The sequence below is a fragment of the Schistocerca nitens genome, chromosome 6 (assembly GCF_023898315.1).
Source record: "Schistocerca nitens isolate TAMUIC-IGC-003100 chromosome 6, iqSchNite1.1, whole genome shotgun sequence".
NCBI classification, from domain to species: domain Eukaryota; kingdom Metazoa; phylum Arthropoda; class Insecta; order Orthoptera; family Acrididae; genus Schistocerca; species Schistocerca nitens.
Window position 1 is genome coordinate 125,674,090 of NC_064619.1, and position 26,815 is coordinate 125,700,904.

Below are 26,815 nucleotides of genomic sequence, written 5' to 3' on the forward strand. Positions count from 1 at the left end.
CTATCCTTTTGTGGTTTTTGTCTAAATAATTACCCGGTCTTTCCTACTGATATGACGCCCTCATTACCCAAACTTCTTTATTCTGTTCGTGTCAGACAAGAATAGATTCCTCGTAAGAATGGAGCAAATACTTTTGGAAAATAAAGACAGAAAGTATCAATTGAAAAATAGGGAAAAAGACCGATGCAGAGAAGCGCTTAATTCGCCCTCATAGTAGCACTGGAAAGAGACTGGAACAAGTAGGAGTACTAGTACTGCAAGACAAATTACAAGAAAAGTCTTAAGATTTTGGTAAAAACGTAATTTATTTACAACAAACTTAGGTAACATAGTCCAAAGGTTTTGATGGCAGACAACGAAAGAATCATCAGTACCGTACCGAAGTTAACTTAGAGGAACTTTTCTGTGAATTTGGGTCTGAATGTTCCGCCGTCGAGAGAGAAGAACGTTGAACGGAGGGTTGTTTAGACGAGTCGAGCCACGAAGAGACGAGCAGCAGACAGCGGCAGCAGGGTTGGCGACCGCTGCCACGCGCCGGCGCTAGACGCGTCACTGCGGCCTCCTCTTGCCGAAGCGGAAGTGTCCGTAGTCGTCGAAGCGGGGAGCCACGGGAACGGGGGCGGCGCCGGCGGCGGGGGCGGCGGCGGGCTGCCGCTTGCCGAAGCGCATGTGGCCGTAGTCGTCGCTGGCGAGCTGCCTCTTGGAGGCCGCCTCCAGCAGGTCGTCGACGAGCGCGGGGTCGTCGTAGGGGGCGGACAGCAGCAGCTCCTCGAGGCGGCGCGCGCCACCGGGGGCGGCGGCCGAGGCGGCGGCGGCGGAGGCGGAGGGGGCGGCGCCGCTCAGCCACGCTCCCAGTGCCACGGCCACCATCAGAAGCACGGCGCGGCTGCTCATCTCGCCTGCGACACAGCGGATCCACACCTCGGTAACGCAGCTGAGCACCCGCTAGCACGCCTACAATTGCAAACACAGCGGAGTCATTGTGACCACTGCCCACTGCGGGACCGAATGGAACCTGGTCGAGTTGCAAATAGAAAAAGCATACAGGGCTTGCCAGAAAGAATGGTCTGTATTCAGGGATATGACTCATAAAATAATCATGTTGTTGTTGTGGTCTTCAGTCCAGAGACTGGTTTGATGAAGCTCTCCATGCTACTCTATCCTGTGCGAGCTTCTTCATCTCCCAGTACCAACTCCAACCTACATCCTTCTGAATCTGCTTAGTGTATTCATCTCTTGGTCTCCCTCTACGATTTTTACCCTCCACGCTGCCCTCCAATACTAAATTGGTGATCCCTTGATGCCTCAGAACATGTCCTACCAACCGATTCCTATTTCTAGACAAATTGTGCCACAAATTTCTCTTATCTCCAATTCTATTCAGTACCTCCTCATTAGTTATGTGATCTACCCATCTAATCTTCAGCTTTCGTCTGTAGCACCACATTTCGAATGCTTCTATTCTCTTCTTGTCTAAACTATTTATCGTCCTCGTTTCACTTCCATACATGGCTACACTCCATACAAATACTTTCAGAAACGACTTCCTGACACTTAAATCTATACTCGATGTTAACAAATTTCTCTTCTTCAGAAACGCTTTCCTTGCCATTGCCAGTCTACATTTTATATCCTCTCTACTTCGGCCATCATCAGTTATTTTGCTCCCCAAATAGCAAAACTCCTTTACTACTTTAAGTGTCTCATTTCCTAATCTAATTCCCGCAGCATCACCCGATTTAATTCGACTACATTCCATTATCGTCGTTTTGCTTTTGTTAATGTTCATCTTATATCCTCTTTTCAAGAGACTGTCCATTCCGTTCAGCTTCTCTTCCAGGTCCTTTGCTGTCCCTGACAGAATTACAATGTCATCGGCAAACGTCAAAGTGTTTATTTCTTCTCCATGGATTTTAATTCCTACTCCGCTATAATCATAGCGGACCCAAAAGATAAATTACAGAGAGGAATTTGGTTGTTGCACAAGGTGGCAAATGATTGTAATATGACAATATCTAAAGTAAAATTAAGATAATGGCATTACATGCTAAGGAGCATTTAAGAGCAAAAACAATAACTGACGATAACAAATAAATACTTTTAAATTCCTGAGATGCGAGGTCTCATACATCCCACACTATGATCAAGAATACATACAGCAAGAATTCAAGCAGTTGGTAGCTACTATAAATCACACTCTCCTCAAAAAAGTTAGAAAGGATACAGTACTAAAATTTTATAGTGTGATGGGAGTGCCAGTTCTGATGTATGGGTCAGAGACTTGGACTCTAACCGCCAGTCTAAGGAGGAGGATTGTGGCAGCAGGGATGAGACTCCTAAGACATCTAGTTGACTACAAAGTCATAGATCGGATGAAAAACAGCGAAATAAGGAATGCACTGGGTGTCAAACGCCTTCTGTAGAAAAGAGAGGAATGCAGAAAGAAATGGCATGAACACATTTAAAGGATGTCAGAAGAATGAATACCTATAACAATATGCAAATATACACCTCAATGAAAAAGGAGTGTTGGGCGTCCTAGGAAGAGGTGGAAAGATCAGCTACAATCTGCTTGAAATTCGAACAGGGAAGGATGCCTAGACCAAAACTGTATATGTTAATGATGATCACAAGAAAGATTGTTCGCAGCAAAAAAAGTCTAGTAAATATGGGTTCTAAGATACACACCTTAAAAGCTATGAGCACGTCTTGAAACCAATCTCTTCTACTACAAGCTCTTTGCTTTCCGTATTCAACATCAGTATCAGCATCAATACTCCGCAAGCCACCTGGCACTGTGTGGCAGAGTGTACTTCTGCTACCAATAACTGATCCCCCTTCACTGTTTCACTCGCGTATGGCGCTTGGGAAGAATGATTGTCGATGAGCCTCTGTATTCTAATTTCTCGAATTCTCTCGTCATGGTCATTTCGCGAGATGTATGTGGGAGGAAGTAATACACTCCTGGAAATGGAAAAAAGAACACATTGACACCGGTGTGTCAGACCCACCATACTTGCTCCGGACACTGCGAGAGGGCTGTACAAGCAATGATCACACGCACGGCACAGCGGACACACCAGGAACCGCGGTGTTGGCCGTCGAATGGCGCTAGTTGCGCAGCATTTGTGCACCGCCGCCGTCAGTGTCAGCCAGTTTGCCGTGGCATACGGAGCTCCATCGCAGTCTTTAACACTGGTAGCATGCCGCGACAGCGTGGACGTGAACCGTATGTGCAGTTGACGGACTTTGAGCGAGGGCGTATAGTGGGCATGCGGGAGGCCGGGTGGACGTACAGCCGAATTGCTCAACACGTGGGGCGTGAGGTCTCCACAGTACATCGATGTTGTCGCCAGTGGTCGGCGGAAGGTGCACGTGCCCGTCGACCTGGGACCGGACCGCAGCGACGCACGGATGCACGCCAAGACCGTAGGATCCTACGCAGTGCCGTAGGGGACCGCACCGCCACTTCCCAGCAAATTAGGGACACTGTTGCTCCTGGGGTATCGGCGAGGACCATTCGCAACCGTCTCCATGAAGCTGGGCTACGGTCCCGCACACCGTTAGGCCGTCTTCCGCTCACGCCCCAACATCGTGCAGCCCGCCTCCAGTGGTGTCGCGACAGGCGTGAATGGAGGGACGAATGGAGACGTGTCGTCTTCAGCGATGAGAGTCGCTTCTGCCTTGGTGCCAATGATGGTCGTATGCGTGTTTGGCGCCGTGCAGGTGAGCGCCACAATCAGGACTGCATACGACCGAGGCACACAGGGCCAACACCCGGCATCATGGTGTGGGGAGCGATCTCCTACACTGGCCGTACACCACTGGTGATCGTCGAGGGGACACTGAATAGTGCACGGTACATCCAAACCGTCATCGAACCCATCGTTCTACCATTCCTAGACCGGCAAGGGAACTTGCTGTTCCAACAGGACAATGCACGTCCGCATGTATCCCGTGCCACCCAACGTGCTCTAGAAGGTGTAAGTCAACTACCCTGGCCAGCAAGATCTCCGGATCTGTCCCCCATTGAGCATGTTTGGGACTGGATGAAGCGTCGTCTCACGCGGTCTGCACGTCCAGCACGAACGCTGGTCCAACTGAGGCGCCAGCTGGAAATGGCATGGCAAGCCGTTCCACAGGACTACATCCAGCATCTCTACGATCGTCTCCATGGGAGAATAGCAGCCTGCATTGCTGCGAAAGGTGGATATACACTGTACTAGTGCCGACATTGTGCATGCTCTGTTGCCTATGTCTATGTGCCTGTGGTTCTGTCAGTGTGATCATGTGATGTATCTGACCCCAGGAATGTGTCAATAAAGTTTCCCCTTCCTGGGACAATGAATTCACGGTGTTCTTATTTCAATTTCCAGGAGTGTATATTGTCTCACTCTTCGCGGAAAGTATTTCTTGAAATTTGAATAGCAAACGTCTCCGCGATGCACAACTTCTCTCTTTTGTAGCATCTACCAATGGAGTTTGTTGAACGCGTCTGTAAAGCTCTCACGCCAACTAACGCATCCCGTGACGAAACGCGCCACTCTTTTGAGAGGTGATAATATGGACCAAAGCAAGAAAAAAATGTCCAGTACACGTGGGCTCTGAAATGCATATGTTAAGAGCTACGAGCACTTGTTCAGAACAGATGTGTTTTGCAGTACCGAAGACGAAAACCTGCTCATAGCTCTTAAGCCCACTTTAGAGCCCATGTTCACTGAACATTTTTTGTTTTGTTTCGGTCCATACTATCTCTTGGTTAGAAACAGAGAATTCCCTGAAACAGATGAAAAGGGTGAAGGCGGCTGGAGTAGATGAGCTGACAGCGGATCTGATTAAATCCGCAAGAATCCATGGTTACACCAGGTGCTGGGGGTGGTATGGAAAGAAAACAAAGTGCCGGATGAATGGAAAAAAGGAATTACAACACCATTGTTCAAGAAAGGTAGTAGCATGAAATGCACCAACTACCGAGGAATCACACTGTAATCACACTGCCTTAAGATAATGGAAAAGGTCAGAAAAAAGATTGCGGAATATTCTAGAACACCAATTAGAGGAACAACAGCATGGGTTCAGAAGTAATAGGGGAACAATATATCTCATTTTCTCCCTTCGTCAGTTGATGGAGAAGCATTCGGAAAAAGAAAAGGACTTGATAGTAGTATTCGTGGATTTGGAAAAAGCATATGACAGTGTACGAAGGGATAAAATATAGGAATGCTTGGGAAAACATAATGTTCATCATTCATTAATTGAAAAGGTCCAGATACTGTACGGTGGTTGTGAGAGCAGTGAACAAGTAGGAGGTGGGAAATCAAAATGGTTTAAGACAAAGATAGGTGTTCAGCAAGGAAGTTCGCTCTCCCCTTTACTCTTCATTACACTTGGCCATTTGGGGAGAGACGGAAATGGAGGTTCAGAGGAGATTAGAGTACTGGAACACAAAATTTAAAAAATTCAAGTAACTGTCAGTAGGAACAAGACAGTGGCAATGAAGATGAGCAGGACACCCGCACCTAGTCACATCATACTGAAGGGGGAGAAGGTTGAGTGTGTGAAAAGCTTCAATTACGTGGGTAGCATCATATGACGCAATGGATGTTCCAAACTAGAAGTCTTAAAAAGAATAACAAAAGGATCTAGCTTCTTCCACCAAGTACGAAAACTAATCTGGGACAAGGAAGTCCCTCAAAGAGCCAAACAGACCATGTATAAAACGTGATGTATAGTCTAGAGGCCTGTGTCAAGAGAAGAGAGTCAAATACAAGCGTGTGAAATGCAGTTCCTTAGGCCAGCTCTACAGAAAACTAGGAGAGACAGAGTCAGGAATGATCATGTAAGGAGAGACCTGCAGGTGACATTGACTACAGAGGAGAGGATGCATGCTTTGAGACTGAAGTGGTTCGGTCATGTGAAGCGAATGCACCCGACTCGAACTACACGCCAGTATTTGGAGATGAAGGTACCAGAAAGAAGACCAATTGGGTGGCCTAGAAAGAGATGGACAGACCAGGTTAAAGAAGATCTCAAGAGGAGAGGAGCAACATGGGATGTAGTGGAGAGAGAAAAGCTATACCAGGACAGAAACCAATGGAGGCATATCGTTCACAAAGTTCATACCCGGCACGCTGGAAGGAAATCCTGATGATGATGATGATGATGATGACTATCACCTCACGAAATATGGAAAGCACAGTAGTGAAGATGAAGAAGTGCTCATAGCTCTTAAAGTGTGCATTGTAGAGCCCATGTTTACTACACTACTGTCCATTAAAATTGCTACACCACGAAGATGACGTGCTACAGACGCGATGCTGTGATATGCAAATGATTAGCTTTTCAGAGCATACACAAGGTTGGCGCCGGTGGCGACACCTACAACGTGCTGCCATGAGGAAAGTTTCCAACCGATTTCTCATACACAAATAGCAGCTGACCGGTGTTGCCTGGTGAAACGTTGTTGTGATGCCTCGTGTAAGGAGGAGAAATGCGTACCATCACGTTTCCGACTTTGATAAAGGTCGGATTGTAGCCTAACGCGATTGCGGTTTATCGTATCGCGACATTGCTGCTCGCGTTGGTCGAGATCTAATGACTGTTAGCAGAATATGGAATCGGTGGGTTCAGGAGGGTAATACGGAATGCCGTGCTGGATCCCAACGGCCTCATATCACTAGCAGTCGAGATGACAGGCGTCTTATCCGCATGGCTGTAACGGATCGTGCAGCCACGTCTCGATCCCTGAGTCAACAGATGGGGATGTTTGCAAGTCAACAACCATCTGCACGAACAGTTTGACGACATTTGCAGCAGCATGGACTATCAACTCGGAGTCCATGGCTGCGGCTACCCTTGACGCTGCATCACAGACAGGAGCGCCTGCGATGGTGTACTCAACGACGAACCTGGGTGCACGAATGGCAAACGTCATTTTTTTGGATGAATACCGATTCTGTTTATAGCATCCGTGTTTGGCGACATCGTGATGTGAACGCAGATTGGAAGCGTGTATTCGTCATGGCCATACTGGCGTATCACCCGGCGTGATGGTATGGGGTGCCATTGGTTACACGTCTCGGTCACCTCTTGTTCGCACTGATGGCCCTTTGAACAGTGGAAGTTACATTTCATATGTGCTACGAGCCGTGGCTCTACCCTTCATTCGATCCCTGCGAAACCCTACATTTCAGCAGGATAATGCACGACCGCATGTTGGAGGTCCTGTACGGGCCTTTCTGGATACAGAAAATGTTCGACTGCTGCCCTGGCCAGCACATTCTCCAGATCTCTCACCAAATGAAAACGTCTGGTCAATGGTGGCCGAGAAACTGGCTCGTCACAATACGCCAGTCACTACTCTTGATGAACTGTGGTATCGTGTTGAAGCTGCATGGGCAGTGTACCTGTACACGCCATCCACGCTGTGTTTGACTTAATGCCCAGGCGTATCAAGGCCGTTATTCAGGCCAGAGGTGGTTGTTGTGGGTACTGATTTCTCAGGATCTATGCACCCAAACTGCGTGAAAATGTAATCACATGTCAGTTCTAGTATAATATATTTGTCCAATGAATACCCGTTTATCATCTGCATTTCTTCTTGGTGTAGCAATTTTAATGCCCAGTAGTGCAGAATTGTTTGCTTCGTGTGATCGTTCCCGTTATACCCCTGAATACTGACCATTCCTCCTGCGACACTCTGTGCAAGCGGAGCACGGACTAATGGAATCATTCTACCCACGATACGGGCCACAAAAGGGGGAAGTCCACGACTTAAGTGTGTTTGAAAACGGGTAGAGTGTTATGGCCCGTTGCCTGCGAACAAACACCTGGGAAAGACGAAATTGGTCCCCTGTTCGCGGGCTACCTATGTGTGCATCTATGAAAAGTGGTTGAAGGATGGTGAAACCACAAGTAGCCGACAAGGTGTTGCACGTCCACTTCTGATGGCAGAACGTGGTGGTCGAAGATTTTTCCGCTCTAAAAATCGGGGTTGGCGGCTATCTATGGCAGAAAAGGGTTCAAATGTCTCTAAGCACTATGGGACTTAACTTCTGAGGTCATCAGTCCCCTAGAACTTAGAACTACTTAAACCTATCTAACCTCATGACATCACACACATCCATGGCCGAGGCAGGATTCGAACCTGCGGCCGTAGCGGTTGCGCGGTTCCAGACTGTAGCGCCTAGAACCGCTCGGCCACTCCTGCCGGCATCTATGGCAGATCTAACGATAGAGTACAACGCTGGTGCAGGCACAAGTGTCTCGCAGCACACTGTCGAACACCCATTGTTGAACATGCGACTCTACAGCAGAAGACGCCTACTTGTTCCCATGGTGAACCAACGACAATTACGATTGCAGTGTGCAGGGGATCACCGAGATGCGCCGTAGCTCAATGGGAACGTGTCGTCCGGTCGGATGGATCACACTGCATGTTACAGCAGGTCTATCGCCCAGATACACCGTCATCCTGCTCGAATCACGCTCCCCACCGCGGGCGCAAGGGGTGGGGGCGGTATTATTCTGTGGAGGACGTTCTGCTGGGTTTCAAAGGGACCTGGTGTAGTAACCGAAGGTATCGTGACAGCTGTGGGCTACGTCAACATTGCTCTGGACCACCTGTATCCTTTTATGCTTGATGTATTCCCAATCAACGATGGAATCTTGCAGTGCTGTCACAAAGCCAGAATCGTGGTACAGGAGCATAGTAGTGAAGTCGCGTCGATGCCTCGGCTACCCAGTTCGCCTCATCCGGACTGTGGCGAATCTACCTGGGACGCTATCTGGCGCGAGCTCAGTGCGCACAAACCACGGGCCAGTAATTTACGTGAATTGCGTGACCTGTGTGTAGACATCTGCTGCCACACATCTCCGGGAACGCAGCAAGGACTTATCGAATCTGTGCCACGTAGAATCGCTGCTGTACTACCTTCCAGAAGCAACCATTCGACAATGTCTTGTTGAAACACCGCGCATTACCTAGGAAAGGATTTCCGGGTCAGCACTAACACTAAACAAGCCAGCCTAACCAGCAGTCTAGTATCAACAGATACTGAATTCTCGTGTCGTAACAGGAACATTTCACACGCACTGAACTCTGCCACAGACGAGACTTAAAAGTCTAGAGGACGCAGGTAATGTATCGTTGTGCAGTTCTCTCGCCTCTGAATTAACAGCCCTTTGAATTAACCATCCTGAGAAATAACAAATATGACGTCCCACAGTATGTTTTAATAGTACGTTTTTATCGTACTGTGTCCAACTCACTCAAATTTCCTTTTTGTCGCAGTCAAGATGAAGGTCTGTGTTACTTTAGAATTTGTGCCAGACCTACGAGGTTGTGAAAGGCATACATGAAGTTAGTCCATGTAGACATAAATCATTACAAGGCGTGGTCATAAATGCGGCTTGCACAGCACGTTTACGTTTATGGTCATTCAGGATAGCTTCCAGCATGCTCCCGGGACGTTAACTAGCGACTCCTAGATAACTTTCCTTCAAGTTTTAGGTTTTTGTAATAGTCTAGAAACTAGACAGTCTCACGCTGTTGCAGCCCGTCATCAGAAAGAGGAGTCAGCTGCCGACCTTGGCCGTGTCTGAAAGCCAGTGGCAGGCGGAAGCGGCCTTCCCGCAGTTTGCTGAATCACGCTCAGAAATGCCACAGCACATCACCTTGTTACTGCCTTCTGTTCCCCACAGTTGTCTCAGCAGGCAGCACGCGTTTCGACGCGCGATGATGGCGCAGAAACTCCATTAATTTCCATTAGCACATAAGTTAATCTGCCAAGACTTGGCACAGGACAATCAGGGAAAAGAATGATAGCATGAATTTCGGGTTTTCACGAAAATGGTTTTACAGACGTCGGAAACAGAGGTTTGCTTACTGGAAGGACAGTGGAAAGTCGCTTGCGGGAGATTTCCCCGACCGTAGCGTCGTATTTCATTGAAATACGTTTGCACGTTAGTGCGTTCTAGCATGCGACCTTCTCACTGGTAAGGGTATCGTAAAAGAGTAGGCCTGTGCCGTTACCTTTCCAGTCAAAGTGCATGCCATGACTCATTTTGAGCCGCACCAGTTAATCACGTAACGACGTTCCCGCTGTACCTGCAGGAATTTTCCCTGGCAGCTTTGAGACCTCATTTAATGAAAAATCGACCGGGAACTCGAGAAGACTGTAGCCAGGAATGAAACTGATAAGAGACACGGTGTGTGCCACTATTTTTGGGTGACAACGTTCTTTCAGCTAAAGCTTAGAATAGACTTAGTAACTCTTTTAAGTTGAATGGAAACTTTATTTGGTTCAATATAAACGGAAGAGTAGTAGAGGAATGGGAGATTATTTAGGGTTCGGATGTAATATTATTCGAAGTGACTTAAGCAGAGGAGATAAAAAAGGTGGTGTAGTGAGATCAAAATACTTTTATTTAGGGGAATTTTACTGGTTACGATTAATGATCAAACACGACGGAGGAAATTCATGGGTTTATCAGTTTAGAGAAAAGCAGTACTCGACAGCGCCGCAGCAGTAGAGGAAATATTTGAAATGCTGCAGAATTAAGTTAGAAGTCCGAAGTACGTAAGAGAATAAGTGAGAAAATGCACCTGCAGGAACACGTAATGGATTCTGAACTAGTAAGAAGTGTATCCACCACCATCTGTAGCGAAATCTCAGAACTATTCCGCCGTTTGGTGCTATTCTCCCCCCTCCCATCCCCCTCCCCCGAGCTTAGATCCTGGGTTGACACCAACACAGTTGGCAGCGAGCCTACGGCAAAAGAAAGGTATCTGGTAGCAAAATTGAATTAAAATTAATTACCAAATTATGGCTGATTGACTGCCTACAATTAGCGGACTGCACTGCGGGCATAACAAGAACTTGAAGGGAAAAAATTCTGTACGTGTAGTTCTTGTCCGCGTCGTACAATTTTCGACAAAAGTAAGGATAAAATCATAACACGTGTTTTGTGTTAATGTATAATTTAATTATCAAACACAGAGCAGTGCTGCGTCTACAGAACAGGTAAATCCCAAGTTTGGGCTGTCGGTAGAGGCTGCATACCGGATGGGCCAACTACGTAAGTCGGATGGGCCAGCTACGTAATTGCTTTGCGCCGTTTCTTCATTTCCTTTTTGATGCCACCTTAGTTCTCACCGTCGCCCGGCCCTGGATTTTTTCAGGCTTCTTGGATTCCTTTCGACACGAGCTTTCTTCTGACTTGCGTTTTCTATAATTCCGAGTATATTTACGTCTCGTGTGACACATCTTTGATTATCTTTTAATTTTCAGCTTAATACCGATTTTCAATTATACTCCGGCGAATATTTTTATTGCCTTACTTTCAGTCCTAGGTGTGCTCCACAAGCTCTTCACAATGACATCCGAATCAACGTCCTATCTAAACGCGTTTCTCACGCTACACCAATCTCACGTTTTCACGAAAGTGGTTTTACAGACGTCGGAAGAGAGTTTTACGTACTGCAAAGACAGTGGAAAGCTGCCTGTGGGGAGATCTTATCAACCGCAGCATCGTATTCCATTTAAAAACGATTTCATATTAACGCTTTCTGGGATCCGTACGTCTCACAGGTAAGGGTATCGCGAAAGACTTGGCCTGTGCCGTAAGGCTTCCAGTCAGATTTATAACTTTACACACAGTGAATTCGTAACAATCACACGCATGTGGCCACATTAGCGCGACAACCTCACAGGCAAAAAAGTGCACGACAAACACGTACAGACATTATCTACCAGCTGTGGGCTCAACCACTGTTCGCCTATCATTAGTGTCGCGGTGATCAGCAATTCTAATCCGACAGTATTTTGTCACACAAAAAAGTTCACCTGACGAGCGAATAGTCGTTTACACCTCCGAATAAATGTAGACGATGAAGCTTTGAGATAAGGATAAGCCTAGGGGTCAAAATTCACTGGTATGAATGCAGTTGGGATCACCTTTTAACCTGCCTTTTGAATATAAAAATGTTTAAAAGACAAACTCTCCGGCGACTCTAGCAAAATAATTCTCCACAAAGCCAGGTGGGACCGGTGGTTAAGGTACCAGAGGATACACAATCGGCAAATCCTCGTCCATCAACCAGATTTCGGTCTTCTGCGGTTTCCTTAAATCGATTGAGGGAATACCGGGCTGGTTTCTGTGAAAAGAAGACGGCCTATTCCCTTGTCCATTCTTGTCCTGTTCGAGCAGTCCCTGGTGACAGTAGCCGACGGGTGTTGAAACACTAATCCTTCATATCGCGAAACATACCCACGAGTCGTTATGTCAACAACTGTAGTGAAATGGATCTGTGCTGGGCAGTGCAGGAGTCCCTTCCAGACGTCGCCGGTATTGCCGCTACGGCGAGAGCGGAATTACTGATTAGGTTGTTCTTCCTACCGAGGCCAGGGAAGTTGCGTTATCTCCGTTCTGTTTGTCAAAACGTCGACTGCAGTGGGTGGTAGGCTGAGCCTATAGCTCTGTGTGTGCCACGCTGAGGGCAGCACTGTGTCCCGTTATTTCGGGAGCAAACTAACGGACCTCTTCGTACATAAAAAGTGGAACACTGCGTAATCTACCACAGTTCATATTATTGTATTTTTCTGAGAATCAATATAAAACAATAATAAGCAAAGAGCCTTGTGCGTATTGCGCTTCGAACAGTTCTTTACTATCTTTTGGCTTAAAAAATCGATTTTTTAAAAAATTGCATTTTTGGGTCCATAAAAGTGTTTAGAATCCAACCCCTGAAGCGGTTTTTCTGAATACGGAACGGAAATGTTTGTTATTTGCGGTTTAACAAAAAAAATGCACCTGCGTGAAATCGGTCTTTTTCACGCAGCAATGTTTTTGCTTTCGGAGGAGAAGTTATTGTACCGGTGCTTGGGAGAAAACACACAAAATTCAAATGAAAGTTTGAACGCGTGTGTTTGGAAGTTAGCCCCCAAGCATTTGCATTCTATATATTTACTAAGATGGTCAAGTGGCCGGTGACCCTTAACTATATATTTACTAAGATGGTATCTGTGCGAATGCACAAACAGTGCCCGAACTCTTACGGGAATCGGCAACGCGCCGCGGGTAATGGGTATAATGGGCGGGGGCACTACGAATGTAGTGCGGGACAATACGTTGAGAATGTGGGTTCCGCGGGAGGCGTGCCAAAGATAAATCCCTGCAGTCGCGCTATCCTCTGTGTCCTCGGTGGCTCAGATGGATAGAGCGTCTGCCATGAAAGCAGAAGATCCCGGGTTCGAGTCCCGGTCGGGGCACACATTTTCATCTGTCCCCGTTGACGTATGTCAACGCCTGTAAGCAGCTAAGGGTGTTCATTTCATTGTAATTTCATTTGCATTCTGGTGCGAAGACTGTGGAGACTGCGACTTTTCTGGCAGTGAGCAGCTTCAACGAAGGGTATTCAGCAATTCTGAAGATCATGACAACGACGGACGTCACCCTGGGACTCTATTCGACGCCGTTTCGCCAAGCATTCGGACGAACACCGGATTCGAGCGGCCGAAAACCGCCTGTCACCGGCCGTACGAGCGGCTCTGGAGCAGCGCAGGATGGGCCAGATCAAGCAGAACGCCCTCTGTGAGGAAGAGGAAATGTAGCTCATCCGCGAAAGAGATAGCTTACAGGACACTCTATGAAATGATTCTGGAGTGTTGTTCGTGAGAGCAGGAGCCTTATCATGTACTATTAATAGAGGAGACAGAAAAAATCTAAATAAGAGCGGCTCCTTTCGTCACAGGTTCACGAACGGAACAGGGAGCAGAGGAGATGAGTGTGGTACTAGAAGTACCTTTCGCTAAACCCCATAGGGTGGCTTGCGGAGTATAGATGTAGGTGCGGATTTGTTGGTACAGTTGCCGTCGGTCGCCTGGCACAACTGCAGCACTGTTCCTTCACGATGGTCGCCTGCAGTTTCTCCACTCCCGCTTCTGCGTCTAACCTAGGTGTCACCCATACACACTCATTATGCCAGGCGCTGCTTTGAATGCCATTGTTTTTTAATGGGCACTACGCTACAGCAAGAAAGTTCTAGAGCTCCAGACCGACTGCATCACGCACTGTATTGCGTGTTTTGGCTGCGCAGCCTCCAAAACGGTATATTTTCACCGACTTTCGACGGAGAGATAAATTCTGTTTCTTGACGCATTGGCACTCTTGATTCGGTGCGGCACTTCTTGCCCTGCTGAGCCTCTCCGCCAGCAGTCGAAATTATCTCCACAAGCTGACCAGACCGCAAAGTTCCACTCACTCCATACAACACAACGGCCTACATTTACTGCGACTGCGAACATGGTATTCAGTACGGACAGTCGGCTACAGACATGTTCATACATGCACTGTAGCCAAGAACTGGAGCTACCACCTGTCAGCATCCCCATACTGTGGACTAGCTGTGATCGAAAGATCTTTTAGTAGATGGGAATATAGTGGCGAACAGTTATGAAGCACAGCTCTTCTCGTGTCTGGCAGTTTGGCGTTGATTCGAGCTATCTCTACAGCTTGGAGAGGGCTATAAACATGGCCTTACCAAACTTAGACGGCTTAATTAGCTTCAGAGCAGTAACGTCAGCTACTCAGATCCATCATCATCGTCGTCAATTGAAGAGAGTTTTGCGACTGTACCAAAGCTATTGATGGAAGAGCCAGAGAAGAACGGAATACTTAGGCCCGTCTGCATCTATGATCAAAACCATTCTGCAAGGCCACATAAAGTGAAGAAGCTTCTTTATTTCTGGGAATGATATTGCTTTAACGGGTAGCAAATGACACTTCGTATCTCCTGTGACGAAAGTGGCATATTTCGCTACTTAAATAGCATTATCTGAGGCGATGAACCAGGTTTTATCACCATGATGTTTAACCAAGTCGCAAAATAAGAAGTGGCTCTTTGAAGGCAGTGCGGCCGAAGTGGCCGTGCGGTTAAAGGCGCTGCAGTCTGGAACCGCAAGACCGCTACGGTCGCAGGTTCGAATCCTGCCTCGGGCATGGATGTTTGTGATGTCCTTAGGTTAGTTAGGTTTAACTAGTTCTAAGTTCTAGGGGACTAATGACCTCAGCAGTTGAGTCCCATAGTGCTCAGAGCCATTTGAACCAGCCATTTTGAAGGCAGTGATGTACCCAGTGTTTATCAAGAGGAGAACTACTCGTTCCATTGTTTAAATAAGGAACTTTCGGCTGTCAAAATATTACGGTCCAGTCGATCTGCTCGCACATTCAGCATAGAGCAGAGCGCTGACTTGCGAAATAGGGATGTGGACCAATCTCGGATCTAATTCGCGTGCATAAATAATGACCAGTGTACTGATACACCAGACAGTCACAGAGTGTTTTAGACGATTTCCCACAACAGTGAAAGCAAATTACGGACTGACTTCCTGTCTTCGCCTCAGAAATACAACCCACAAACAGCTACAACACGAAAGAACACAGAACAAAACGAACGCTACGAACAGTTAGTTAGATAACGTAAACGGCAATGTATTAGGAATGTTAACTAGTGTTCCGGTTACTACAACGAACATGACTGCTTCGCGGAGGACATCGAGTATTTTGCTGTATGACGAACAGGTGAAAAATTACCGTCTGAGACAAAAATGCCGTCCGCATCAACGTATTTTTATTTTTGTGCATGGGGAGCAAAACGTAAGTAAAATGCCAACTTATTCCCCAAAATAGTTTTTGCTGAGATAACATTTTACTGTAGATGTTTAGCGAAATATTGTTCGGAACTAGAATTCCTTACCGTCATAAAATTCTTAGTTTTGGCTGTTTACCGCTAACGGAAATTCATTCTAAATTTATTATGGTGTATAAGGAGTCTACTGCCACCTCATAAGAATGCAAGTGTATCTGTGCGCCTGTTCCGCAATTATGGACGAGGCGTAGAGCCACCACCTGAGGCCAGAAACGAAGGAACAAAGAAAGCAGTGGTCAGAGGCTGATGGCTCTGTACCAAAACCGGGCAGGTCGATTTCATCTGCCGGAAACGATTTGGCCACTGCTTTCTAGTATGGAAAGAACTTCTTCTTATCGATTACCTTGTAAAGGGTAGAAAAACAACTGCCGAATGCTGCGCTAGACATTTTGGACTAGTCGCATTTTGAAAAACCATGATTTATCAGCAAAATCAAGCTTGGGAATGGAAAAAATTTGAGATCTGGAGTACAAATTCATGATTCACCCGCTCTATTCAGGACATTTAGCACCCTGTGGCTTTCATCTGTTTCCATATTTAAGAAAATTTGTGGCTGGAAAATGTTTTACAAAATGTAAATATGTGTGAAATCTTATGGGACTTACCTGCTAAGGTCATCAGTCCCTAAGCTTACACACTACTTGACCTAAATTATCCTAAGGACAAACACAGACACCAATGCCAGAGGGAGGACTCGAACCTCCGCCGGGACCAGTGCACGGTCCTAAGACCGCTCGGCTAATCCCGCGCGGCAAAAATGTTCTATGTCCAATGAAGAGCCTGTAATAGTTTGAGATGGGCACTTTTCACGCTTTTCAAAATGGCGCTTCGGGGATGCAATCTAGCCAATGGTGGAAGTGCGATGAGCATTTTTTTTTTTTTTTCAAAATTAGCTTGTTCTGTGGGAGTAGAATGCACGGTCTGCCTAAGAAGAACGAATGCAAGATTTTCTGAAAGTCACAGGGGGATAAATACACGAAAATGGGAAACTTAGTTACTGAGTAGTATTTTCACTATTGGAGGGCGCGCACTGAAAGTTTCTCCAGATCGCTTTATGATTTTTCAACCAATACTTAAGTAGACCACTGGATAAAATTTTAGTTTCAGATTACCAGAAAAGCCAGCGAAGGACGATGCGTTAGTGATTAACTGGATGCCAAACTTAATGGAGTTGCGAGTTTCTACTGTAATCTTACCCTTTGCGAACTTTCAACTGATGCCTGGAAGAATCACACCAAGCTGGCTCTAAAGCGTTGAGTGGGAGGAAAGTCTGCACTGATCATTTGTCTTTTCCTTCTGTTTATTTAACTGACCCTTTATAACTTCGTTTGTAATCGTTAACGTACTTGCAATTCTTCAAGAGAATCAAACATTAAACCCGATTTTTCATGGTTTTCCTATACCACCGAAGCCAAACTCCGGGATGGCTTCTTACAAAAGGTCACGGCCGATTTCTTTTTCTCTGTCCGAGTTCGTGATCTCTCTTTAAAGATCCCCTCGTCGACGAAACATTACACCCTAATCCTTATAGAAAAGTAAATACATATTTTACCTAAAACAATAGCTGGTTTCTACTTTCCGACTGAATTCGTAGTTCGTCAGCTTGTGGGGTGAGACAGTGGTTAAGACACTGGACTCGCTTTTGAACATCCAGGGTTCGAATCCAAAAAGCCCATCTAGGTTTAGGTTTTCCATAGTTTATCTTAAATCCCTCAAGTTAAATGGCTGGACGGCTCCTTTGAAAAAGTTACGGCGGTTGCATCCTTCCATAGTCCGATCTTGTGCCCTGTCTCTAATGGCATTGTCAACGGAATTTTGAATTCTACTACATTCGCTGAATCGCCGTGAAGTGCGTGGCAGAGAATATTTTTTACTGTGCTACTTATTGCGATTTCATCCTGTTCCATTTACGGATAGACCGTGGTATGATGGCTGCTTGTACGCCTCTGAGCGAGCACTTACTTGCCTAATTACGTCTGCTTGATCTCTATTGCACAGGTAATAAGGGTGGGGGGGAGGATGAGTTACTGCCCGGAAGGAAGGTCCTTGAAGTTTCCTAAGTACGGGCCGTACAAGTGTCTTTTGTGTCTTTTGTAGACCAAATGAAGATTCCCATTATCTTTCTAATGAATCGTACGTAGACTTGCTTTCGCTATATCTGAGCCTATGTTGTAGTTCCTCGTTATATCTCAATACACTGTTATTTCCAAATATTTGAATGACAGCTGACTTAACGTGTAGCTCATGAAATGTTGTCAAAGGGTGAGTCGTTTTTACGTTTCGTAACGAGAACAACGTTGGATTTCCCTAATCTTTCTCCCACAGTAATTAGCTTACCAATCAATATGTCTTCTCGGAAGCAGCCGAATACCAGGGCTATCTTCCGACAGTTCGATAAGAAGTTCGTCTCAGATCACCTATCAAGACTGATTTCGTAGACCTGATGGTGCAATAAATACTTTCTGATGACCTTTGAGCCCATTTGAAAATAGAGTTCTGTCAGTCGGGAGACGAGCGATTCCTAAATAGGTGTAATGGCGCATGAAGAAGTGGTCTAGGTTTTTCAGGTTTATAGCTGGCAGTCCTTTCAACCTAATGTTAGGGGAACTTAGAAGAATTAGAAAATAGATTGTATAGGCTAACTAGAATTTTGCTGTAGGATATACCCAAAAAGAGTAAGTCAAGGAATAACAGTATACTAATTATTTGCCAGGAGAGATAAAGAAATGTTATGGATTAGGATGTAAAGTTATAAACGATGACTTACGATACGGAAATATTAAAAGCACAGTGTTACAAACAAGAAAAAGTTTGCTTAGGGAAAAGAAACGTTCTACTGGTATCAAATAATGAAGACGTATGGAAGACAGGAGTTAGATAATTGACGCATTAGAAGAAAAGCGATATTAGAAAGTATGACGAGGGGAAAGTCTGCGAAAATTACAACTGAAAGTATTTGAAATGTTGTAGAACGGTGTTAAAACTCAAGATGGACAAAATACGATAAGACAAATTGTTAAACAGGATAGCCGGCCGCTGTGGACGAGCGGTTCTAGGAGCTACAGTCTGGACCCGCGCGACCGCTGCGGTCGCAGGTTCGAATCCTGCCTCGGGCATGGATGTGTGTGATGTCCTTAGGTTAGTTAGGTTTTTAGTAGTTCTAAGGTTCAGGGGACTGATGACCTCAGAAGTGAAGTCCCATAGTGCTCAGAGCCATTAAACAGGATAAGTGGGGAAAGTTAACTGAAGGAAAATCTGACTAGTCGAAAGGATGGACTGAAATCTAGTTTTCTAGGATCAGTCAGTTTCTTAATGTAGGAAGCAGTGAATGTGTGAAATATAGGGAATGTCTGGAATACGTAGCCTGCTAGCGAGCCTCGTAAGCGGTCAGTCTTTCAGTGTACAATCTATGAGCGAAACGAGCCATTTCGAAAGTACGCATGAGTCCAAGGTAACCGCACATTTACACTTTACAGCGATGTGAAGACAACGATCATTTTGACTTTATGGACGGTAGAGGCACCGGAGAGGCACTTCTGGCGTTGCGCCTGATAACGGAACCAACAGTTAAGCGTTCGACAATGTAAAATTGTGCAAGGTATTCGAAATTCTCAGAAAAGTAAGTGTAAGCTATAGCGAAAGTCAGATACTTCTAAATAACTATAAGAACCAACAAGGAACAATTAGAATGGAAGTACAAGAATGACGTGCTCGGATTGAAAAGGGTGTAAGGTAGGGTGCAATCTTTCTCCCCTACTATTCAGGCTATACACCGAAGAAGCAATGACAAGAATATAAGATATGTTGAGGAGTCGGATTTAAATTCAGTGTGAAAGAATATCAATAATAAGATTCCATGATGACTTTACTGTTCTCGATGAAATCGAGGGAGCATTACGAGGCGTACTGAATGGTATGAGCAGTCTGCTGTGGATTGATAGAAAGACTAAAGTAATGAGGAGTAGCAGAAATTAGATTAGTGAGAAACTTAACGTCAAAATAGGGGAATACTTAGTAAGTGAAGCAAAGGAATTCTGCTATCTTGAAAGCAAAACTCAACAACGGCTGTGAGAGTGGCGTGTTGAGGCCACGAGCCGCAGTGCCACATGGAAATGACGCCATTAACTGACGGATGACAGGGCGGTCGGGCGGTGACGATTGGCTCGGCTGTGGCCAGAACGTTGGAGCTTTCCTTGTTTCCACGGAAGTAAAATAGCGTATGATGGATGAAGCACGTGGTACATCAATAGCAGACTGGCCTTAATTTGAGGAACAAAATTCTTGAAAACGTTCGCTTGGAACGCTGCAGTGTATGGAAATGAATCTTGGACTGTAGCGGAACACGAAAAGAAGAGAAACTAAGCGTCTGAGATATGGTGCTATAGAGGAATGTTGCAAATCAGGTGGACCAGTATGTGAAAAAATGAGGTTCTCTCCAGCGTAAGTGACAAATGAGGAGGTTCTCCCCAGAATCTGTGACGAAAGAAGTATTTGGAGAACTCTGACAAGAAAAAGGGGCAGGATGATTGGACGTATGCTGACTCCTCAGTGATGGATGTGTAGAGGGTAAAACTACAGGGTAAGACAGAAATTGGAATATGTCGAACAAATAGTTGAGGACGTTTGGTGGAAGTGCTACGCTGAGGTGAAGTCGTGACGGGCCACATCAACCCAGTCTGAAGGATGACGATAAAAGAAAAGTGTAGATGAAGGTTCCTGAAGCAAAGTAAGCAGAAGTGTCCTCCCTTAAGCGGCACTTCCCCCCCGTGAGTGGGCTTACCTTTGGCTGCGGTAGAGTGCGGAGAGGGTGTCGGAGGCGGAGAGGCTGCAGACGCCGGGGTGTGTCTGCCACCAGGGGCGCGGGCCGTCGCTTTTATAGTCGGCGCCGGCCGGCCCCAGGGGAGGGGGCGTGTCCTCCGCGCGCCGACAGCCAATCGTCGCCGCCCCCGAATGCCGGAAAATAGCTTAATCTCGCATTCACCGCAGACGCGCCGACATTATTATTTAGGGGGCTAAAAAATTCTTCGTAGGCGGCGCCTGGGGGATGTAGCCGGCGCTTATTTTTCGGACGTCGGCGTGAATAGCTGCGCTGCGCAATCATTCACGAAGGCCTCTCGTCCGACGCTTGCTGCCCGGTACGTTTAAGCCGGGAAGTCCGTAATCAAAGAACACAACTTTATTCTAGCTGATCGCGGCGGAAACCGACGGCGAAAACAATTTCTCGGAAAAAATCCCGGTGCTTAGGACCTAATCGGCTCTGCCTTACCGAGAGCGCGCTGTTATCTTGTGATGGTTGCCACAGTATTTCACAAAAATGGCTCACTTCTGCCTTTGTAGAACGGCACTGTCGTAATTACATGCACACCAAAGAAAAAAGTATGTAGTCATATTGCGAACTCTTGCACTTTTGACATTGTCCTTGGCAGAAGCGTTAACGCCCGCGAAGACAAAATAAGAGAAATTAGGGCTCATACGGAGCTGTATAGACTGTCGTTTTTCTCATGCTCCACTTGTGAGTGGAACAGAGAAGGGAATGAGTAGTAGTGGTACAAGGTGCCCTCCGCCATGTACCGTTTGGTGACTTGCAGAGTACGTATGTACATGTAGATGCAGATGGAGGAGCCACAGATTCGAAGGAGGAAACACACAGCATCTGCTCGAATTCGAAGCCGGCAACTTCCTGTGTAATATTAGTCATTGCCTCAGTTTAGAACTACATGTGCAACTATTTAGATTTTCAAGGAAAGGGATTAGTGTGAGATTGTTCTAGATGATTACTCTACATGTGCAACTATTTAGATTTTCAAGGAAAGGGATTAGTGTGAGATTGTTCTAGATGATTACTCTGCAATTCACAATTAAGTGCCTGGCAGAGGGTTCATCGAACCACATTCAAGCTATTTCTCTACCGTTCCGCTCTCGAACGGCGCGCTCTGATTTCTCTTATGATGATGGTCATTCCTCCCTACATAGGTGGACACCAAAAGAATATTTTCGCAATCGGAGCAGAAAGTTGGTGATTGAAATTTCACGAGAAGGTAGTGCGACAATGTTTGCCACTTCAGTTCGCATGTCATGTCCGTAGCACTCTGTCCCATATTTCGCGATAATTCAAAACGCGCTGCCCTTCTTGGAACATTTACGATGTCCCATCTGATGCGCACACCAATACTCTGGAGGAGGGCGGACAAGCGTTGTGTAAGCAGTGGACCCTCTGCACTTTCAATGTATTCTGCCAATAAATCGCAGTTTTTGGTTTACTTTGCCCACATCAGTATCTACGTGGTCGTTCCAGTTTAAGTCATTCGTAATTGTAATTCCTAAGCATTTAGTTGAATTTACAGCCTTTAGATTTGAGTGACTGATCGTGTAAGCGAAATTCAGCGGACTACTTTTTGTACTCATATAGATGACTTGAAACTTTTAATTATGCAGAGTCAATTGCCACTTTTCGCACTATACAGACAAGCCTAATTCATTCTGCAGTTCGCTTTGATCCTCTGATGACTTTACAAGACCGTAAAAACTTCATCATATGCAGACAATCTAAGGGGGCTGCTCAGATTGTCTCCTATGGCGTTTATGTAGATCAGGAACTGCAAAGGGCCTATAACATTAGCTATTACTTTTTTTTGTTCGATGCCTTTCCGTCAGTTATTACGAACTGTGACCTTTCTGACAGGAAATTAGGAATCCAGTCACACAGCTTAAGTGATACTCCGTAGGACGCAATTTCATAGGACGACACTTATGAGGAACGCTGTCGAAATCCATCTGGTAATCTAAGAATATGGCATCAATTTGACATCCCCCGTTGATAGCACTCACTACTTCGTGAGAATAAAGAGCTAGCTGCGTTTCACAAGGACGATATTTTCTGAATTCGTGCTGACAGTTTGTCAATAAATCGTTTTCTTCGAGGTAAATCATAATGTTACAACGCAGTGTGTGTTCTAAAATCCCACTGAAAATCGACGTTAGTGATGTTGTTGTTGTGGTCCTCAGTCTTGAGACTGGTTTGATGCAGCTCTCCATGCTACTCTATCCTGTGCAAGCTTCTTCATCTCCCAGTACCTACTGCAACCTACATCCTTCTGAATCTGCTTAGTGTATTGATCTCTTGGTCTCCCTCTACGATTTTTACCCTCCACGCTGCCCTCCAATGCTAAATTTGTGATCCCTTGATGCCTCAAAACATGTCTTACCAACCGATCCCTTCTTCTAGTCAAGTTGTGCCACAAACTTCTCTTCTCCCCAATCCTATTCAATACCTCCTCATTAGTTACGTGATCTACCCACCTTTTCTTCAGCATTCTTCTGTAGCACCACATTTCGAAAGCTTCTATTCTCTTCTTGTCCAAACTGGTTATCGTCCATGTTTCACTTCCATACATGGCTACACTCCATACAAATACTTTCAGAAACGACTTCCTGACACTTAAATCTGTACTCGATGTTAACAAATTTCTCTTCTTCAGAAACGATTTCCTTGCCATTGCCAGTCTACATTTTATATCATCTCTACTTCGACCATCATCAGTTATTTTACTCCCTAAATAGCAAAACTCCTTTACTACTTTAAGTGTCTCATTTCCTAATCTAATACCCTCAGCATCACCCGATTTAATTTGACTACATTCCATTATCCTCGTTTTGCTTTTGTTGATGTTCATCTTATATCCTCCTTTCAAGACACTGTCCATTCCGTCAACTGCTCTTCCAAGTCCTTTGCTGTGTCTGACAGAATTACAATGTCATCGGCGAACCTCAAAGTTTTTCTTCTTCTCCATGAATTTTAATACCTACTCCGAATTTTTCTTTTGTTTCCTTTACTGCTTGCTCAATATACAGATTGAATAACATCGGGGAGAGGCTACAACCCTGTCTTACTCCCTTCCCAACAACTGCTTCCCTTTCGTGTCCCTCGACTCTTATAACTGCCATCTGGTTTCTGTACAAATTGTAAATAGCCTTTCGCTCCTTGTATTTTACCCCTGCCACCTTCAGAATTTGAAAGAGAGTATTCCAGTTAACGTTGTCAAAAGCTTTCTCTAAGTCTACAAATGCTAGAAACGTAGGTTTGCCTTTTCTTAATCTTTCTTCTAAGATAAGTCGTAAGGTTAGTATTGCCTCACGTGTTCCATCATTTCTACGGAATCCAAACTGATCTTCCCCGAGGTCAGCTTCTACCAGTTTTTCCATTCGTCTGTAAAGAATTCGCGTTAGTATTTTGCAGCTGTGACTTATTAAACTGATAGTTCGGTAATTTTCACATCTGTCAACACCTGCTTTCTTTGGGATTGGAATTATTATATTCTTCTTGAAGTCTGTGGGTATTTCGCCTGTCTCATACATCTTGCTCACCAGATGGTAGAGTTTTGTCATGACTGGCTCTCCCAAGGCCATCAGTAGTTCTAATGGAATGTTGTCTACTCCCGGGGCCTTGTTTCGACTCAGGTCTTTCAGTGCTCTGTCAAACTCTTCACGCAGTATCTTATGTCCCATTTCATCTTCATCCTCTTCCATTTCCATAATATTGTCCTCAAGTACATCGCCCTTGTATAAACCCTCTATATACTCCTTCCACCTTTCTGCCTTCCCTTCTTTGCTTAGAACTGCGTTGCCATCTGAGCTCTTGATATTCATACAAGTGGTTCTCTTCTCTCCAAAGGTCTCTTTAATTTTCCTGTAGGCAGTATCACGTTAGTGATATGGATCTGTAATTGAGCGGATTGCTCTTGCTTCCTTTCTTGGGTACTTGTGCGACTTGTGCAGCTTTCTAGTCTTTAGATCTAAAAGCCTTTAGACCTGAAAGTCTTCTGTGCAAATTACCTTTTGCAATTCGAGCACCGATTTGTGAGGGCAACGTCTAAAATCTTCTGTTAACTAATAAAGCCGAACTCTACGATTCAGAGGTAACGGTACGAAGGGAATCACTGATCATAAGACTTGGGGCATCAAAGACTGCATATTTTAAATGGATTGTTAACCCTCGAACCTCACATCGGGGTCCTAGGAACCCCAGTGTATATTTTATTGTGTATTACGAAGTGAATGTTCACTACAATTTATTGTAACTTAGTGTATATTATGTTGGTAATACTGCCTGCATGTATGCGGTGGTAACTCAAACATTTGCATTGTTGTTGCGGTAGTGTCAACAAGTAAAAATTGTTGAACGTCCGTAGGGAAATGATATCTCCAGTGTAAGTTCCGTGTAGCTGATTTATGCAGACGGAAAATGTCACAACATTGAAGTGCATACACAGTTTGTGCATTACATTTGTATTACACTGTATGGTATTTCTTCCCAAGTTATGCCTAATAATTCTATTATGAACTATACTTTTTCAGGTTAAATTCTGCTGTAGTGTGTTAGCCGTTGGTGAAGTCCATGTTGCTGATTTGTGCAGATCGCAAAATTTATAATTTTACAAGCATACACTGTTAAAATATATATTTTATGTAAATTAAAGCTGCTCGTTTCAATGTAGTCCTATTTATTTTATTTTATTTTTCAGCTACAATGAGTAAACGACTCAGAACAGATGAAAATATGCAGGGTGTAACAAAAATGTACGGTACAACCTGCAGGACACATTCCTCACACGTAGACGAAGAAATTATGCGACATGAACATGGCTCTGAATACGCTTTTGTTTCCAAGCTACAACTCTCTTTCTCCAACTCATTAATCATGGCAAACATAAAAGAACAGAACGTTAGAATCATCGGGAACATGCACTCTTGCTGATGTCTGGCTACATTGTGTACCGCCAGTCATCAACAAAGATTTTCTGTCAATGTTTGGGCCAGAATTGTAAAGGGCGATCAGTGATGAACGTAGAGCACTAATTTGTACAGAGTGTGCTCACTGGCAATACAAATAGTGACTTGGTATTAGTTACAGATTACCATTTCATTCTTAAGTAGGGCTTACATTAGCTTAATCTTTTGTATGCATTTTTCCACAAATATACTATCATAGTAACTAATTTTGTAAACACCCTATGCCGAAACATACTGTAAAAATCAAATAACTCATAATATTATATTACTTTATACATTCAAGTTCAGACTCACGTTGAATAAATACATGTACACTACTGGCCATTAAAATTGCTACACCAAGAAGAAATGCAAATGATAAACGGGTACTCATTGCACAAATATATTATACTAGAAGTGACATGTGATAACATTTTCACGCAGTTTGGGTGCATAAATCCTGAGAAATCAGTACCCAGATAACCAACTCTGGCCGTAATAACGGCCTTTATACGCCTGGGCATTGAGTCAGACAGAGCTTGGATGGCGTGTACAGGTACAGCTGCCCATGCAGTTTCAACACGATACCACAGTTCATCAAGAGTAGTAACTGGTGTATTGTGACGAGCCAGTTGCTCGGCCACCATTGACCAGACGTTTTCAATTGGTGAGAGATCTGGAGAATGTGCTGGCCAGGGCAGCAGTCGAACATTTTCTGTATCCACAAAGGCCCGTACAGGACCTGCAACATGCGATCGTGCATTATCCTGCTGAAATGTAGGGTTTCGCAGGGATCGAATGAAGGGTAGAGCTACGGGTCGTAACACATCTGAAATGTAACGTCCACTATTCAAAGTGCCTTCAATGCGAACAAGAGGTGACCGAGACGTGTAACCAATGGCAACCCATACCATCACGCTGGGTGATACGCCAGTATGGCGATGACGAATACATGCTTCCAATGTGCGTTCACCGCGATGTCGCCAAACACGGATGCGAGCATCATGTTGCTGTAAACAGAACCTGGATTCATCCAAAAAAAATGACGTTTTGCCATTCGTGCACCCAGGTTCGTCGTCGAGTACACCATCGCAGGCGCTCCTGTCTATGATGCAGCTTCAAGGGTAACCGTAACCATGGTCTCCGAGTTGATACTTCATGCTGCTGCAAACATCGTCGAACTGTTCGTGCAGATGGTTTTTGTCTTGCAAACGTCCCCATCTGTTGACTCAGGGATCGAGACGTGGCTGCACGATCCGTTACAGCCATGCGGATAAGATGCCTGTCATCTCGACTGCTAGTGATACGAGGCCGTTGGGATCCAGCACGGCGTTCCAT

General features: G+C 45.2%; 1 protein-coding gene and 1 non-coding gene across 2 annotated transcripts; one reads left to right on the top strand and one right to left on the bottom strand.

Moving 5' to 3' along the window:
- Nucleotides 1–297: 297 nt before the first annotated feature.
- On the bottom strand, nucleotides 298–20,534 carry LOC126263152 (drosulfakinins-like). Its single transcript, XM_049960185.1, has 2 exons — nucleotides 20,490–20,534; nucleotides 298–899 (listed from the first exon to the last, which is right to left on the bottom strand). The coding sequence occupies exon 2, from the start codon at nucleotides 892–894 to the stop codon at nucleotides 550–552; it is 345 nt and encodes a 114-aa protein (XP_049816142.1). The 5' UTR covers nucleotides 895–899; nucleotides 20,490–20,534; the 3' UTR covers nucleotides 298–549.
- On the top strand, nucleotides 13,198–13,271 carry Trnas-uga (transfer RNA serine (anticodon UGA)). The gene has a single exon. It is a non-coding gene; the product is annotated as a tRNA-Ser (tRNA).
- Nucleotides 20,535–26,815: the final 6,281 nt, after the last annotated feature.

Bases quoted from the DNA above. Each gene is read 5' to 3' on its own strand.
- LOC126263152 (XM_049960185.1), bottom strand. From the start codon at position 894: ATGAGCAGCCGCGCCGTGCTTCTGATGGTGGCCGTGGCACTGGGAGCG.